General features: G+C 40.4%; 1 protein-coding gene across 4 annotated transcripts in view; it reads right to left on the reverse strand.

Moving 5' to 3' along the window:
- PTPRR (protein tyrosine phosphatase, receptor type R) overlaps positions 1-16956 on the reverse strand; it is a 285083-nt gene that overhangs the window by 4291 nt on the left and 263836 nt on the right. For all 4 annotated transcript variants that reach the window (XM_025403508.1, XM_025403509.1, XM_025403510.1 and 1 more), the window contains one exon: positions 14271-14384. In XM_025403508.1, coding sequence (XP_025259293.1) covers positions 14271-14384 — 114 coding nt within the window. The remainder of the gene's footprint in view (positions 1-14270; positions 14385-16956) is intronic.

The following is a 16956-nucleotide window of genomic DNA, read 5'->3' on the forward strand; positions in this document are numbered from 1 at the left end:
AATTTGTTAGTTTCAGCACAATGCTCTTGTTTACTACATCACTATCTATATCAGTCAATGTTAGTCTTCCATTTCTCATTCCCAGCATTGTGTCTCCCAGATATTTAACAAGGATCCCTCACATCTTTTTATCTAAGGCATTAAAAAAATAGAAAAAGAGACAAAGTAGGGTCTTTAATATGAGTACGCTGATATCATGTTATATACTATCTAATCCCATTCTAAAATTATTTCAAACTAGGTTGTAGGTCCTTTAAAGACCTACAAGCATAATGGCATAGTCTTCTTCTACTTGTAACAATAAAAAGCACTTACCAGTCCTAGGTAAATACTTGTCAAATGAATTACCCAGGTCATGCTATTTTCATGTCATGTGAAAACAGATAAACTCTAGGCTAAAAGAAAGCAAAAGGTATTCCAGGATGCATTCACTGGAGGCTGGTTCAAATTCAGGAACTCATCATAATCATCTTTGAAAATATTAAATAAATGTCCTACTGCATATATTGATATGTAGAATACTCTGTTGGCTGGGTGCAGTGGCTCATGCCTGTAACCCCAGCACTTTGGGAGTGCTGGGTGGAACACTAGAGCCCAAAGTAGGAGGATCACTTGAGCTCAGGAGCTCGAGACCAGCCTGGGCAACACAGTTAGACCCTGTCTACAAATTAAAAGAAAAATTAGCTGGACATAGTGGTGTATGCCTGTGGTCCCAACTACACAGGAGGCTGAGGCGGGAGGATAGCATTTGCTCTATAACAAGTAATCCATTCTTACAAAGGTCAACAGAGTCTTCTTTCTTCTTATTTTTGATTCAGAGTCTTGCTTTGTTGCCCAGGCTGGAGTGTAGTCATGCAGTCACAGCTCACTGAAGACTTAGCCTCCAAGGCTCAGGTGATTCTCCCATCTCAGCCTCCCAAGTAGCTAGGATAATAGACGCATGCCACCAAGCTGAGTTAATTTTTTCCTTTTTTTTTTTTTTTTCCCAGAGATAGAGTTTTGCCATGTTGCCCAAGCTGGTCTTGAATTCCTAGGCTCAGGAAATCCTTCCACCTCAGCCTCCCAAAGTGCTGGGATTATAGGCATGAGCCACCATGCATGGCAAATGCAGTTTTTTAGATAGGCTGGTCATAGTAAAAAAAGAAACAACTAAGAAGCTAGTACAGTGTCTGTATACGAAATATATTTATGGAATAAATGAATACAGCTAGGTTAATTATGGAACTCTCAAGACAGCTCTATAGTAATTCATCCTCAGGAGAGTTCTGACTTGGACTCCAGGAAGCCCTTAGGTCACACAGGTTTCATGGATTTGCTGGTCTGGATCTATATTACAGATACAAAGTTCCCAATACAAAGTGCTTCTGGGAGGTGAGAAACAGGGGTGCTCTTTTTCTTACTTTTTCTTTTTCTTTTTAGGGGAGGGTCTCACTGTGTCATCCTGGCTGGATCATGGCTCACTGCAGCCTCAACTTCCCAGGTCAAGTGATCTCCTTAGCCTCCCAAGTACCTGGGACTACAGGTGCTCACCAATATGCATGCACCTTAAATTGCAAGCAGAAGTGAAACTTAACTCGGGTTCATATCTGATAAATGCTTATGTGGGAACTAAACCATAACCCCAGCCAATCATAAGCACCCAACTCACATATTATTATGTCACTAAAGACTTTCCAATACGGTACCTGAAAAAAGGCATTTATGTAATTGCAAACCAACCAAATAAATTCTTTATTTTGTTTCTGCACTTTCCCAATAAATACTTGCCTCTGGCATTTTGTCATAGGAACACTAAAGCTCTTTTGGTCTGGTGTTTCCCAATGTATGACTGGCTTCTTACTAAAAAAACTCTTTAAAATTTTATTGTGCCTCAGATATTTCTTTTCCGGTACACATTTGTTTTCCCAGGAGGTAGAATACATTAAGTGACAATCCCTACTGCTGAGCAGGAGTTAGTTTACCAAAAAAGAGTAAAGTCTAATAAAAATGTCAAGGGAACCCCAGCTAGCTGAGAGAGTGGTGCCAAGTTCATTACCGGGGGGACCAGAGTGTGTTAAGAGGGAAAAAGACAGTATACACTGTTGTCAAGACAAGTTCTGTCTCCACCACTTACTAGATATTTTACCCCACTACATAACCTCTGCAGTGCTCAGTTTTCTCATCTGCAAATGATGCGACAATAAAAACAATAGTTCCTACTTTACATTTAACATGTTTAGCACACAGCCAAGCACATATCAATACCATAAATGTCAACCATTATTATTGTTATTGTTACTCTTTGGTACCATCTGGTCAAACAGGACTGGTTAGGAGGCTCTGGAGGGAGGCCCTCAAAGACCTTGGAGAACCAAGAGCAAATCTGGCAGAGGACATTAGTTTGCCCATTAAGATCCAAATATCCTTCTAAATATTGACCAGCCTAGAAGACAGGCATAGTGGAGGCAGATGATGTGGTGGAAAATAGTAGGCGTGGAGTCTGACAGATTCAGGTTTGAATCCTTGTTTTTTAACTTACTTAGCTAAATGATTTTAGACAAGTCCTTTAGTCCTTCCCAACCTGGCTTTTCTCACTTGTAAAATGACATAAATGACAAACGTCATCGGGTTGTGAGGATTAAATGAATCAGAGCATATCAATATCTGGCTGCAGGCTATTCACAGAATCCCCAGAAGCCCAGGGTTCTACAAAGGTGCCTGAGGACCCTGGGCAGGGCAGAGGAGGAGGAACGGGTCATTAGGGCCAGATGCCAATCCCAGCTTTGACCAGGGAAGTTGTGTTTTTATTAGTTTTCTGTGTTGGTGTTCTGTGGAAGATTCTGCCTGCAAAATGTTTTCCACTGTTCACAAAGAAGTTTGAAAACCACTGGTCTGGCTAATAAGGTATTTAGGTATTTATCTAATAAGACTTCACGTTTTGCAAGGTTTAAATGAAAGAATTCACAAAATGCTTGGCACAGTAACTGCCCTTCAGTGAGTACTAAATAAATGCTGTGTATTATTTTTCTTCTTCTTAGTTAATACGACACCTAAGGTAACCATGTTTGGAAGAGTCGTGGTTCATTGGTGTTGTCCTGGTGTCATTATCAATTGGGTCACCTTTCACTCTCGGAAGTACCTGGGTTTGGATGATAAGTTATTTGTTCATCCTAATGATGCTCCATGCCATGCTGTGGAAGAAAGCCATTCCCTTTATTGCAAAAGTGGTGTTAACCACGTGGCTTGGATTTCTTTGTGCCCGCAGACTATGAACACTGTGTTTGGCCAGGCCAGAGAGGATTCAGATATACTACCCTCCTATAAACGTCAGATAATCTCCTATCACATTAGCCCTGCCAAACACAAAGATCAGTGTCGTCTCAGTCTCCATGCAGAGCAGCACGTAGCTGTGTCAGCTGGGGGTAAACTCAGGTTAGAAACGGAAAAAAAATGTAGTCTTTTTTCCCCTTTGCTACTGGGAGGGTGTTTTGAAAAAAACCACTCCAGATGCCCAGGAGAGAGATTTGGCTTTTAACATGTTAAAATTTTGACCTTTTGTGACTATTCACTCACACATACAGAAAGCAACAGCCTTTCCTGTCGTACCGCCCAGCCCATATCCGGTCTAATCAGTAGACAGAAGAAATACTGCAGTGATGACTCACTTCTGGGCTAACAATGAAACTTATGCTCCTTTGCTTTTTATTATTTTCAAATCTGGAATTCTTTTGGTAAAGTTTGGTACAGTAAATTTAGAACAAAAGGTGTGGACGTTAATGTGCCTCCTGGGTAAAGCTCCGATAGCTTGAGCATGAGTCAAGTGAGGCTACTGTCTGCTGTGCTTAGCCGGGGTCAGCTGCAAGGTGTGTCTGGCCCCTTGGACAGAGGATTTCCCATGTCTTTATACAGATGTCATATCAAGGAGGGAGAACTTCAACGTAAATTTGGCCAATTCTGACCAGGAATTTTGAACATAGACACCTTCTCCAAAATAGATGTGTTCTAAAGTATCTGTAGGTCATAAAAATCAGCACACATCAAATAATTCAATTGATGAGTCTAACATATTTTGAGTTCCATTTTTTCCCCCTGAAATGTAGCTGTTTTCTTCTGAACACTCAAGTTAACACTTAATTAACTCCAAGCTGGGAAGAAGGAAAATGTCCTGACAACCACTTGGAAGATTCAGTTGGCATAATATGTTTTACAAAGTAGACCTCTTGTTATGATCTCAGGAACTATAATGTCAAGTAAATCCACACCAATTTCTAGGGCTTTATCTCCAAATGTCCTTAAAATAAGTAAACCAAAATGTTGAATTCCTGATCTTCAAATGAGATCTTTGAAGTTCATTAATTAGAGGAATCTTTGTGAGTATTTGGGAATGCAGAGAACTATGGACAAATGTAAGGTTACAGTTGATAAACCTTAGACCAACAAGCGGAAACTTTAGTTTTGAAATTATTATAACCAGGTTTCGGAAACAAAAAATATGCTGGGGACATACATTATTCTTGGAAATTGATGGCATATATATTCTTCTGAGATTGCTGTAGTTAAAAAAGAAAAGAAAATCATCGAACTGAAGTGACTAATCAAAACATTTAAACAATGATATGACGCACATTGGAAGCATCTTTTTATCCTGTGTGGGAAGCCACAAGTGAGGCCTTTGGATGTCATTCCAATTTAAGCCCTCTAAGGTAAGGATGTACAGGCAACTACAAATTCCATCCTTGACTCTTAAAAAGAAGGATTAGACAGAAAATTTCCTGTTACTCAGGAAGAAAAAAAGAGGAAAAAAAAGGCCTTGGAATCAGATATTATTTTACATGTTTAACTTCCCAGGTTCTGTTTTAAAATTCTTCCAGTGTCTAGTTGCCAATGGGATTAAAAGGAAAACGATGAGGAAAAAGTTATCTGAGGTCAGTCTGCAATAGAATATGTTCCTTTCCTGCCTGTTTAGATGTCTTCTGATGGTCATGAATTGCTCCTTAGTCATACTTCTGTAATATCTATGTGCATGTGAAGCACTGTCTGATGTTAAAATATAAACATCATCTATAGTAATAAACTGAGACAGTGCATCTCTCATGAGAAAGGTGTAAATGACCTTCAATCACTATCTCAAACTGTAGAACCTTGACATACACAAGCCTAAATGAATCTTTTGTAGCAAGAGCTACATGCAGTGAAGCTGGTTGGTTTAGCTTTATAGCAATTGGTATTTTTAACTAGGTGGTATAGTTAGAACAATTTAGTGATATTTGAGATGAGAAGGTTTAAGAATTATATGGAAGGGCTTTCTAAGTAATAAAAAATGATTACACTGTGTTCAGTTTAGTACTAATATTATGGATCTTTTTTTCAACTATACTTTTTAAAACTTGTTGACCTATAGATGTATGGTAATCTCCTGTTAATAGGAAAATGTGATGGAGCAAAATATCCCTTTTGCAACAATGCTGGCCAACAGACAGTTTATTGTACTTATCATATTCAGATATTAATAATAAGTAATCTAAACTAAAATAATCAGAGATAAACGATTTTTCCTGGTTTATATAGCAACTTGTTTGGGGTCATTGCTGAAGGCAAGATTAGAATGTGAACTTCCTCTCCCTTCATCTTGTGTGTAACCCACTTAGGCCTCCCACTCCAGAAAACAACAGCAGAACCCTCCAAATCCAGAATTTAGTCTATCTAATTTGAGCAAAATTGAAAGTTCAGTTCAGAGTGTTTTATAAAAACTTCAAAACTGGTCATGTGGCCTGGAGATTTCCCCTTTTTTGGTTTTGAATTCTTCCTTTAGAATGAAATCTTTGGGCAATATATTCCTGAGGCTAGATTTTTAAAAAACCCATCCTTTTCCTAGGAGATGTTTGGCCAATGTTATGACTATTACTGCTCTCCCATTGTTCTCCACATAAACAAAGCTTCAGAGACTCAAAGAAAGCAAGAACTGAGAGGGATCTCAGAAAGTCAGTTGGTCACTCTGCAATCACTGAATTCCAGGATGGAAAAGCATCTTGTTGAAGGAGTCCTGACATCCACCTAAGCTTTGTTGTGAGTCACAGAATGAATATTAACTTGCAAGCATTAAAATAAAACAGTCAAGTGGAGGTCCATGAGATATCTTACTCTTGATAGTAAGATATTTCTGGCTTTTATACCAGAAAAGGCTGGAGATCACTGTTATGCCCCACATCTCCTTTTACTAGGTAGACACAGAGGCCTAGAGTGGACAAATGGTCACATAGAAAATTAGGGGGCAGAGCCAGGCACCAAGCTCCTTGACATCTGGTCCAGAGATGTCTGGCATCTCATTCTTTTACTAGTCTTACCAGACAGTGTTCAGTTGCAATTGCCATACCACCCACTTCATCTTTTAATTAAAAGTCAATGCAGTGGAAATGAGGGGATGATCCATTAATGCCCTTCTAAATAAAACATTCGTGGGTGCCTTGCACTGAATTTGAACTCCTACTTGGAAAAAAAAAGAAATCTTATTTTAGTTCAAAATATGCTCAAAAGTATTAGTAAAAGGAGAATCACAGACTCATGAATCTGCAATGAGAACTGAGCATCTATTAATAGAAGTTGTCCCAAGGCCAATAAAAATAATGTCTTGCCAGAGAATGAGGAATCCACCAAATGGTTTTGTCATTGTTGTTATACTGGAAACATCCATTCAGCATAACACATTTGTCTCTGAACCAGACCATCTGAATTTATTACTAAAATGCAGATTTGTGATTTGAGTAGAAATTGCTTGTTCTTGTCATGTTAAATTACAATGACCAGGCATTGTAATTTTGGGGGTGGTGGTGGTGAAAATCAAGATTTTAATCCTATCCAGTGTTCAAGCTCTTGACTGATCGGTCATGAAAGAAGCCCCATTTTCAAGTATCCAAATCACTGTCTTGTCTTTTTCGTTGCTGTTAGCCATACCTGGACTCCTCAGAGAAGGCAGCTACAAGTGACGAGGGGTAGACTATAAAAATAAGATGCACAGTGTGCAGCCTTCATTGATGGTGGTTGGAGGTTGTTAAAAAGAGTAGAAAAGGATAGAAAAAAGCCTGTGAAGCTTGTATTCTGCCGAATACAAAATATCAGCCTTCTGATATATTGGCTCTGTCTTTTCTCTCTCTTATTACACTTAGTTAGTTGCTTTTAATTAGTTGGCTCCACCCTTCCTTCCCTATCACGTTTGTTTTTTGGAGACAGAGTCTCACTCTCTCGCCCAGGCTGGAGTGCAGTGGTGTGAAGTCGGCTCACCACAACTCTGCCTCCCGCGTTCCAGCGATTCTCCTGCCTCAGTCTTCTGAGTAGCTGGGACTACAGGTGTGCACCACCATGCCCGGCTAATTTTTGTATTTAGTAGAGATGGGGTTTCACTATGTTGGCCAGGCTGGTCTTGAACTCCTGACCTCAAGTGATCCGCCTGCCTCAGCCCCGCAAAGTGCTGGGACTACAGGCCTGAGACACCGTGCCTGGCCCCTTTCCTCTTTTTAGTGGTCCAGGTTCGGGCTTAAATTACTATCCCATCTCTAGTCTTCTCTTCGCCACAAAGCTTCCTGAAAGAACAGCTTACCTTTATTATTACAACTTCTTTCCCTCTCATTTAGATGGCTCTTGAGGAAATTCGTCTGTGGTCAAATAAATGTGAAAAAATGCTTAAACAAAATTAAAGGAGTTTCTACACTGGGAGATTTTAGATTTTTTAATGCATTAATGCTTACTGTGAATCTCCAAGTGGGGAAGACGTCAAAGAAATACAATGTAGGGCTGGGTGCCACGGCTCATGCCTGCAGCCCCAGCACTTTGGGAGCCCGAGGCGGGCGGATCACCTGAGGTCAGGAGTTTGAGACCAGCCTGGCCAACATGGTGAAACACTGCCTCTACTAAAAATAAAAAAAATTAGCTGGGAGTAATCCCAGCAACTTGGGAGGCTGAGGCAGGATAATCGCTTGAACCTGGGAGGCAGAGGTTGCAGTGGGCCGAGATCATGCCACTGCACTCCAGCCTGGGTGACAATAAAGAAACATGTGTGTGTGTGTCCCAAACTTAGTCAAGAACCTACTTTGCTCCTGAACACCACCAAGAGGGTTTGGCTTAGGAGGCTCTCAGTAAATAATTGTTAATTAAACTATGTCCTAAGAAGGACAATCTTGGAAACTGGGAAAGCCAGTGAAGAAACCCATTTTTCTACACCCAGGTGCCTGATTCATGCTCAGTAGCAGATGTCTGGTGATGCCTGTTGAATGAATGAATGTATGCAGGATTCAGGAGCACCACTCTAAGCAGAGGTCTCAGATGCCTGTTCCACAGAACACAGGATGCAGGCCCATCTATTGTGTTGGTGCAAAAATAATTGTAATAGCAAAAACCCCAATTACTTTTGCACTAACCTAATACAAACACTCATTCCATTCTAAAAATATCCTAAGACAGAGTTAGCTTCAAGGGATTGTGACCTGTGCAGTCATACATCTCTCACCTTCTTGTGCTGAGAAGGACCCTGCACTTGGGTTAATGCTTTGCTGTCACTGTCTTGAAGTATTTGATACTTTTTAATCAACAGATGTCACATTTTCATTTTATACTGGGCCTCACAAATTATATAGCTGGTCCTACCCAAAGTGTCCCTTGGGGTGCTCTTTGGCTCTGTCTTAGTGCCTCTTGCTTTCCCAAGACAAGCCATGAGCTTGTCTAACAGTCTCCTTGATCGAAGGACCTCACCATGGCATGTCCAGCATCTGAAGCCCTCTCTTCAATTTCCCTTCATCAAAAGCCAAGTTCTGAATGTATTCCTAATGCCGGGAGTTACACTGTCTCCAGCTACCACGCTGAAAAGAACAGATCGCCTCGTTTAGATTGAAGCGTTAATAGCTTAGAAGACATAAAGTGTTACCCCATCTCCCATCCCCAGGTTCAATAAACTTTAGAAAAGGATGATTCTTTTAAAAGAATCCATCCAAGATTAGCTCTTTACTAGCAGTATTTTAGACATTTGCTATACATTTTAGCATCCTCCATAGATAGATATTTTAAGAAGCAGCAATTTTTTCTCCCTCAAATTGTACTCTTAAGGCAGTTGCTGACAATGTCACTCCATCTATTCATAAAGCAGCTCTCATTTATACTAAAAACTGTTTTAAAAATTATGGTGTTCTGTTGTCATTGCATTTTGTTTTTAAGAGGTGGAGTTTTGCTATGTTGCCCAGGGTGGCCTCAAACTCCCGGGCTCATTTATTTAAATTGGCAGAGTATTATCAAAGAGATACGTTTTTGTCAAGAAGTTTTACAATAAACATATTCCAAAAGCCTATTTACTTTTATCTATAAGATTGATAAAAATCAAAGAAATAATTAGAGATCAAGTAAATGTCCCAGATTCCAGTAGGTCCATTTTGTTACTTCCCAAGCTACTTGACTTCGGACAAGTTACTTGATATCTCGAAATCTTTGGTTCCTCTTTAAAAAAAAAATGAGGCCAAGAGATGCTTCTTTTCCTTCACTTGGGTTTATTTTTGGAATTAAATAAGTCATGTGCTTTGAAGACAGTGGTGAAGAGCCCATGATTAAATACATTTCTGTGTGTTGAATAGTGCCTTCTGGAATCTCTGAAGACAGATTCAGAGCTGAAGGTAAGGATAGCCAGGAAAATCAGAATTTGTGGACAAAGTTTGAATAAGTGATGAAGAAAGATATGCTGCAAATGCATAAGGGTAGACATCTGGGTTGGCTGAGACCAGTTTTCCCTTTACTAGCATGAGCCAAAAACATGGTTAATGGCAGCAGTTAGCCACAAATTGGAATTTTAAAAATGAGGTATAATAGGGAAAAGCTGAAGGACTGGAACAAGAAGCAAGAATGATGGAGAAAAAGAAGCAAGATGAGGTGAAAGGAAAGGGATAGGTTTTCTGTTTTGCTTTTCATAATAACTAGAAGAGTCTACAACAGAAGGAAGAGACAAGAAAAGGAAAACGTATGTTGATCCTGTGAAGGAAGGAGGTGAAGGAAAGACCTTTCAAAGGAAGGTTCAAGGAGAGGATCTGTTTCATAAACAACAGAAACAGCTGCTCAGAAAGAATGCAGAAAGGGTCTTGATGAAGAAATCAGAATGATTTTGATGCATATATTGGCAGTCATTCAAACCCAAGGGGGTTGGGTGCCTATAGGCTTCAGAGCAGAGAAGTTGGATCTGTTTTCAAGATCCTATCAGAAGTGAAAAGAGAAGACCTGTGGGAAGACCTTGGTGGTGACGGAGGGCCAAGGCTAAAGTTTCTGACCACTTGCTTTAGGAAGGAAGGAACAGATAGAGGAGGCATTGTGATGTGGTTTAAAAAAAAATGCATTTGTAATTCCATTTAAAACCAGAGGACAATTTGTTAGACCTGAAAGGGGAACGTGACTGGGAAGTGGAATCCAAGGTGGAGGTCAGGCTACGAAAGCGGGCAGGGGAGGTGGGAGATGGGAGGGTGAGCAGGCAAGAATTAATGGTAACATAACCAGAGCCAAGAAAAAGAGCAAACCAAGCCTGTTTTTCAGCACGTTCTTCCAAATAGGATCAGAACAGGTGTTGCTGGAGGCCAACTTGGTTTGAGTCACTTTAGATCCACATGTGTTTGGCATGCATGGAATTCTGGCATTAAATAAGAACACAGGACTCCATGATACGAACTGGAGTCCCCAGGTGACTTGGGGGTCTCAGGTGGCAGCCTTGTTTACAGAAGCACAGATCGGGACAGATGAAAGTCAACGTGGGAGCAGCTCTGACTGACTGAGTGCTGCTTCTCCCCCTCAGAGGTAGGGCCCCTTTCCTGTGAGAAGACAGGCTCCAAAATTTGAAGTGAAAACGGATCCTATTCCAGCTGAGGTGGACTACACGGGATGGAAGGCAAAGGAATTTCAGGAGATTAAGACAGCAATTTTAAGAGGAGAAGGGATCATTGGAACTGATCTTTTTTATGTACAAAAAGAAAATATTTTTGGAAGCAGTTACACGTGGGGTGTGGTAAGAGGGAAGTGGGGTTGGGGGGTAAAGACAGGATAAGCAATGTAGGCTGAGTGTTCTACTAAATACATTGCAGGTCTAATGTCATGCAAATGTGACTGAAGTCCTGTGAGGTATATATTACTATTTCCAGTTTACAGGCACATGTTTAGCTTCCTTGCTATGTATAGTGATAACAACTGTGGAAACTTGATTGAATGCTAATTACATATCAGGCATTTCACATAGGTCATACCTTTTCATCCTTACAATAACAATAGAAAATATATACTACTATTACTCCAATTTTCCAAATAAGAAAACTCATGGAGGCAGGGAGAAAAACAGTAACTTGCTCAAGGTCGTACAACCAAAAAATGGTAGAAGCCGGGATGTAAACTCAGGCAGGCAATCTTTTTCCAGAGCCCAGAATGTTAACCGCCATGATGAACTGCTTCTAGAATTTACATGCTAACAGAAAGGGAAAATAAGAAAGAAACAGATAAACGTAGTAGAAAACAAAGAGGGAAGATACCAAACGTAGTAGAAAACAAAGAGGGAAGATACACTTACAAAGACTTAGAGGCGACTGTTTAAAAGGAGGCAAGAACATTATGGATGGGAAGGGAAAAATTAATCCCGACAGGGAAATTTGAATTTCTTTTTTTTTAGAGATAAGAGAAACTTCACAGATAATTTAAATAATAATAAAGATGATAATAACATAATAAACATTTATGGAGGGCTTCCTATGTGCCAGACCCTATTCCAAGTGCTTTATGTATATTATCTCATTTTTCAGAATAATCTTCTTGTCTTTTTTATTGAAATCCCAGGACATAGTACATAGTGCTCAAAGCATATTTGTTGGAAAAGAAATCTTGAAAGGTAATTATATGGCCTGGCATAGTGGCTTATACCTACAATCCCAGCACTTTGGGAGGCCAAGATGTGAGGATTGTATGAGTCCAGGAGTTCAAGACTGACCTGGGCAACATGGCAAAATCCTGTCTCTACAAAAAATACAAAAATCAGCTGAGTGTGGCACACGCTTGTAGTCCCAGGAGGTCGAGGCTACAGTGGGCCATGATCACGCCACTGCACTGCAGCTTGGGCAACACAGCGAGGCTGTCTCCAGGAAAAAAATAAAGGTTAGTGTATAATTTTATCTTTTTAGAAAACTCTAGGTCATAGGGCTAAAGCTCAAAGGACTCAATGCCTGTGTCCCTCTTTGTTTTATTACTTCACAGCATTTATTTCTGTCTGAAATTATCTTGGTATATTTTGCTTGTTTATTATCTTTTTCTGCTAGCATATAAATTCTCAGAGAGCAGAAAATCCTTGTTTAATGCTGTATTTGCAGCATCTAGACCAATGCCTAAGGCATATGAGGTGATGAGTAAACATTTGCTGTTTGTTGTTTGTTTTTAGAGACAGGGTCTCACTTTGTTGCTCAGGCTGGTCGCAAACTCCTGAACTCAGGGGATCCTCCTGCTTCGGCCTGCCAAAGTGCTGGCATTACAGGTGAGAGCCACCACACCTAGCCAACAACTCTTGTTCCACTGTAGTACACTGAATTACTGAGCAGAGACGCCTGCTGCTTATCGTTTTGTGCCTTCTCTGAAGCAGCATCTGTTCAGTTTCTCCACCACTAACTCAACCGTCCATTTACCCAGGCAGGCTTAGTTGTGGATCAAGGAAGAAGAGAAGTTTCCTGTTTATCTTGTTTTCAAAACGAACAGAGGTTATAACAAAGGTGATCAAACCGTATCTCTATAAAAATGACTCTTCCGTCTCACCCTCATAAGGATGGCTACTATCCAAAAAAGCAAAGCAGAAAATAAAGTGTCAGTGAAGATGTGGAGAAACTGGAACCCTCGTGTGTTGTTGGTGGGAATGTAAAATGGTGCAGCCACTGCGGAAAACACTATGATGGTTTCCTCAAAAAACTAAAAATAGAATTCCATATGAGCCACCAATCCCACTTTTTGGGTGTATACTCAAAAGAATTGAAAACAGGGTCTTGAACAGATATTTGCATATCCATGTTCATAGCAGCAGTATTCACAATAGTCAAAATATGGACGCAACTCAAGTGTTCATCAATGGATGAATGGATAAACAAAATATGTGACCTAAAATGGAATATTACTCAGCCCTAAAAAGGACGGAAATTCTGACACATGCTACAACATAGATGAACCTTGAGAATATTATGCTAAGTGAAATAAGCCAGCCACAAACAGAGAAATACTGTATGACTCCACTTACATAAAAGGTGCCTAGAGCGTTTAAACTTACAGAGACAGAAAATAGAATGGCAGTTACCAGTTGAGCTGATGGAGGAATGGGGAGTTTTTTAAATGGGTACTGAGTTTTTCAACATGAAAAGAACTCCAGAGATTGGTTGTACAACAATGTGAATGTACTTAACCCTAATAAATTGTCCACTTACAAATGGTTAGGATGATAAATTTTGCCATGTGTATTTTATCACAATTTAATAAAAACATTAAAAAATAACTTTGGGGGCCAGGTGCAGTGGCTCTCACCTATAATCCCAGCACTTTGGGAGGCCAGGGAAGGAGGATCCCTTGAGCCCAGCCATTCTAGACCAACCTGGGCAACACAGTGAGACCTTGTCTCTATAAAAAAAATTAGCCATGTGTGGTGGCGCTCGCCTATAGTCCCAGCTACTTAGGGGGATGAGGTAGGAGGATCACATGAGCCCAGGAATTCTAGGCTGTAGTGAGCCATAATCACACCACTGCACTACAGCTTGGGTGACAAAGTGAGACCCTGTCTCAGAAAAATAATAAATAAATAAATAACTTCAGGCCAGGCATGGTGGCTCACGCCTGTAATCTCAGCACTTTGGGAAGCCCAAGTGGGAGAGTCGCTTGCAGTCAAGAGTTCAAGAACAACCTGAGTAATATAACAAGACCCCATCTCCACAAAAAACTAAAAAAATTAGCCAGGCGTGGCACACACCTGTAGACCTAGCTACATGTGGGGGCTGAGGTGCAAGGATTGCTTGAGCCCAGGAATTTGAGGCTGCAGGGAGCTGAGATTGCACCACTGCACTCCGGCCTGGGTGACAGATCAAGACCTTGTCTCAAAAAAGAGAGAAAAAAAGGCTTTTTAATATAATGCATATACTTAAGTATTTTACAAGTATCTCTATAGAGATACAGGACCTTGGAGCCTGGGATGTTTATGTGTGAAGTCAGGCTGATGAGATCAGGCTGTGAATGACAACAGTGCTCTGAAGGCAAGCCTCTGTGACACTCACCTATCCATACGAAGCTGACAGACAATGCTTAGTGCATCCACAACTCCTTCTTCTTTCAACTGTCGACAGCCAATGGATGTAGCAATAAAACACCCCGTTCTACCTATTCCTGCACTGAAAAGAAAAGAAAAGAAAAGAAAAGAAAAGAAAATTAAAAAGTGGAGGAAAATGACAAAGATAAGAAACATTCTTTTACAAGGGTACTTTTAAATCTGAAGCCACAGTTAAAAGTAGTATTCATGTATTGAGTATTATAAACCTGGCCCTGTGCTAAGTGCTTAAAATATATTTTTACATTTAATTATAAGTAGTAGGATGAGAGGGGTGGAGGCAAGTGATGAGTGGGGGGGGGACAGTAAAAAGGCATTATAATTGTTCTAGAAAAAATAAAAAACGGCCGGGCGCGGTGGCTCAAGCCTGTAATCCCAGCACTTTGGGAGGCCGAGACGGGTGGATCACGAGGTCAGAAGATCGAGACCATCCTGGCTAACACGGTGAAACCCCGTCTCTACTAAAAAATACAAAAAACTAGCCGGGCGAGATGGCGGGCGCCTGTAGTCCCAGTTACTTGGGAGGCTGAGGCAGGAGAATGGCGTAAACCCGGGAGGCGGAGCTTGCAGTGAGCTGAGATCCGCCACTGCACTCCAGCCCGGGCGACAGAGCGAGACTCCGTCTCAAAAAAAAAAAAAAAAAAAAAAAAAAAAAAAAATTAATGTCTGCACTTAGGCAAGATACAGGCAGTAGAAAGGAGGGGGAAGATTTAGACACATCACCAGTGTGAATCTGGAGGACTGGAGCTGAAGACGGAGAAAAGCAAAAAGTCAAAGATGACTAGGCTTGGAGAGAAGGAATGGTGATGCCCTGAAGCCAAAGAGCATCCTGGAATAGGGAGAATTTGAAGGAGGCAGGGAAGGGGAGTTTGATCTTGGACATACTGATGTTGAGAAGTCTAGTGAATAATTGAGCAATTGAAGACTGGATTCATTTTAGGAGAGGGTACAGCTAGAGGCACATATTTCCAAGAGATTTGTATAGACATAATAATTGAACAGAAATACTGCCTGTCCTGTTGGGTTTATACATTCAACTGCCTTAGATGATATGTCCATAAAATCAACCTCACAAGCACACGTGCTCTCTCTGTCTCTGTCTGCAGTTTTAACTGCTAACAGTCTCTATGTAAAAGATTCTTTCAAATCTACATCTAGACTCCCTAAATTTCCTAAACTCTAGATTGTCATTCCATCTCCTCCTTACTATTTTGGACTTGCTTCAGTTCAATGTGTCTAAATTCAATGTATCTGAAACAGAATTAATTATCTTTTCCCTCAATGGCATTACCAGTCAGCCACAAGTTTTCCAGCCTAGAAATCTTGGAACCATCTTTTACATCTCTCCCCTTCTCACCTCCCACATCCAACCTGTTACCACTTCTACTTTCCATCTCTGCTGAGCCTGTGGGATTCATGCTTTCCTTTCTATAGACTGTACTCACGTTTTCAACATCTCCTTTTATCATGATTAGCAGTGATCTCATTATAGTTTCCAAGTCTCAAGTCTTTTCCTGGACAAATTCGCACAGCTGCTAGGTTCATCTTTCTGAAATGGGGACTTAATTATATCATTCCCTACTCAAAACCTGTAGATGGCTCCATTAATTATAGCATAATGTCTAACCTCCCTACCATGGTATTCATGACCTTGCAAAATCTGAATGTGACTGACTTTCAAGCCTTTTGTACTTTGCTGTCGTCCTTCCCACGTGCCATGATTTTCACTTACATAAATTGTTTGCAAAACAGCTTTTGGTTTTCCAATTTTTCTGTATTAATAATGTTTTCTCGGTCAGAAATGCCCTCCCTCCTTTTAAAACTACAACATTGATTATTTCAAAAGGCTCAGTTCAGCATTATTCTAGTTTTTAGAAGTTTTCTTCGGCTTCCATGGTTGGAAATAATTGCTCCCCTCTTGGCACTCAAATAGCACCTATTTCTCACATTTGGCACTTGTTTCCTGTCAAACGTGAGTGCAGAGGAATTCAGAAGAGTGGCTCCCTTTTAGTTGAAGTTTCCACAGAAAGTTCATTTCATTGAAGAAATAGGATTGGAACTGTGCCCCATGAATGGCAGGTATTTAGGCTGTCATAATTGAGGAGAATATTCTAGGTGCGACAACGATATATAACGAAAGAAGGAAAGAATTAATGAGAAACAGCAAATATGATTTGCAACAATAAGTAGAATAGCTTGTCTTGAAGAGGAAGTTATTTTAGTGGAACTGTGGGAAATAAAGATAGAAAGGTACCCTGCGATCTTATATGGAAGTCTAAGAGGTTTGAAATTCATCCGTTTTTTTTAAATAAGAATTTGAAGAAGACTGTAAGCTTTCACTCTTCAGAAAAATTCACATAACTTTACATACTCAAATGTGTTCAAATAATTTCAAGAAGTCCACTGACTTCTGCAGTTTATGCATAGGTTCAAGGTTAGGGACTTTTGCTCTAGTTTTTTTGTTGTTTGTTTTTATGACAGAGTCTAGGTCTGTTGCCCAGGTTGCTGAAATACGCTGGCAGGATCTTGACTCACTATAACCTCTGCCTCCTCAGTTCAAGCGATTCTCCTGCCTCCGCCTCCCAAGTAGCTGGGAGTACAGGCACATGCCACTACGCCTGGCTAATTTTTGTATT

Source organism: Theropithecus gelada, chromosome 11, assembly GCF_003255815.1.
Source record: "Theropithecus gelada isolate Dixy chromosome 11, Tgel_1.0, whole genome shotgun sequence".
In the NCBI taxonomy this organism is placed as follows: Eukaryota; Metazoa; Chordata; class Mammalia; order Primates; family Cercopithecidae; genus Theropithecus; species Theropithecus gelada.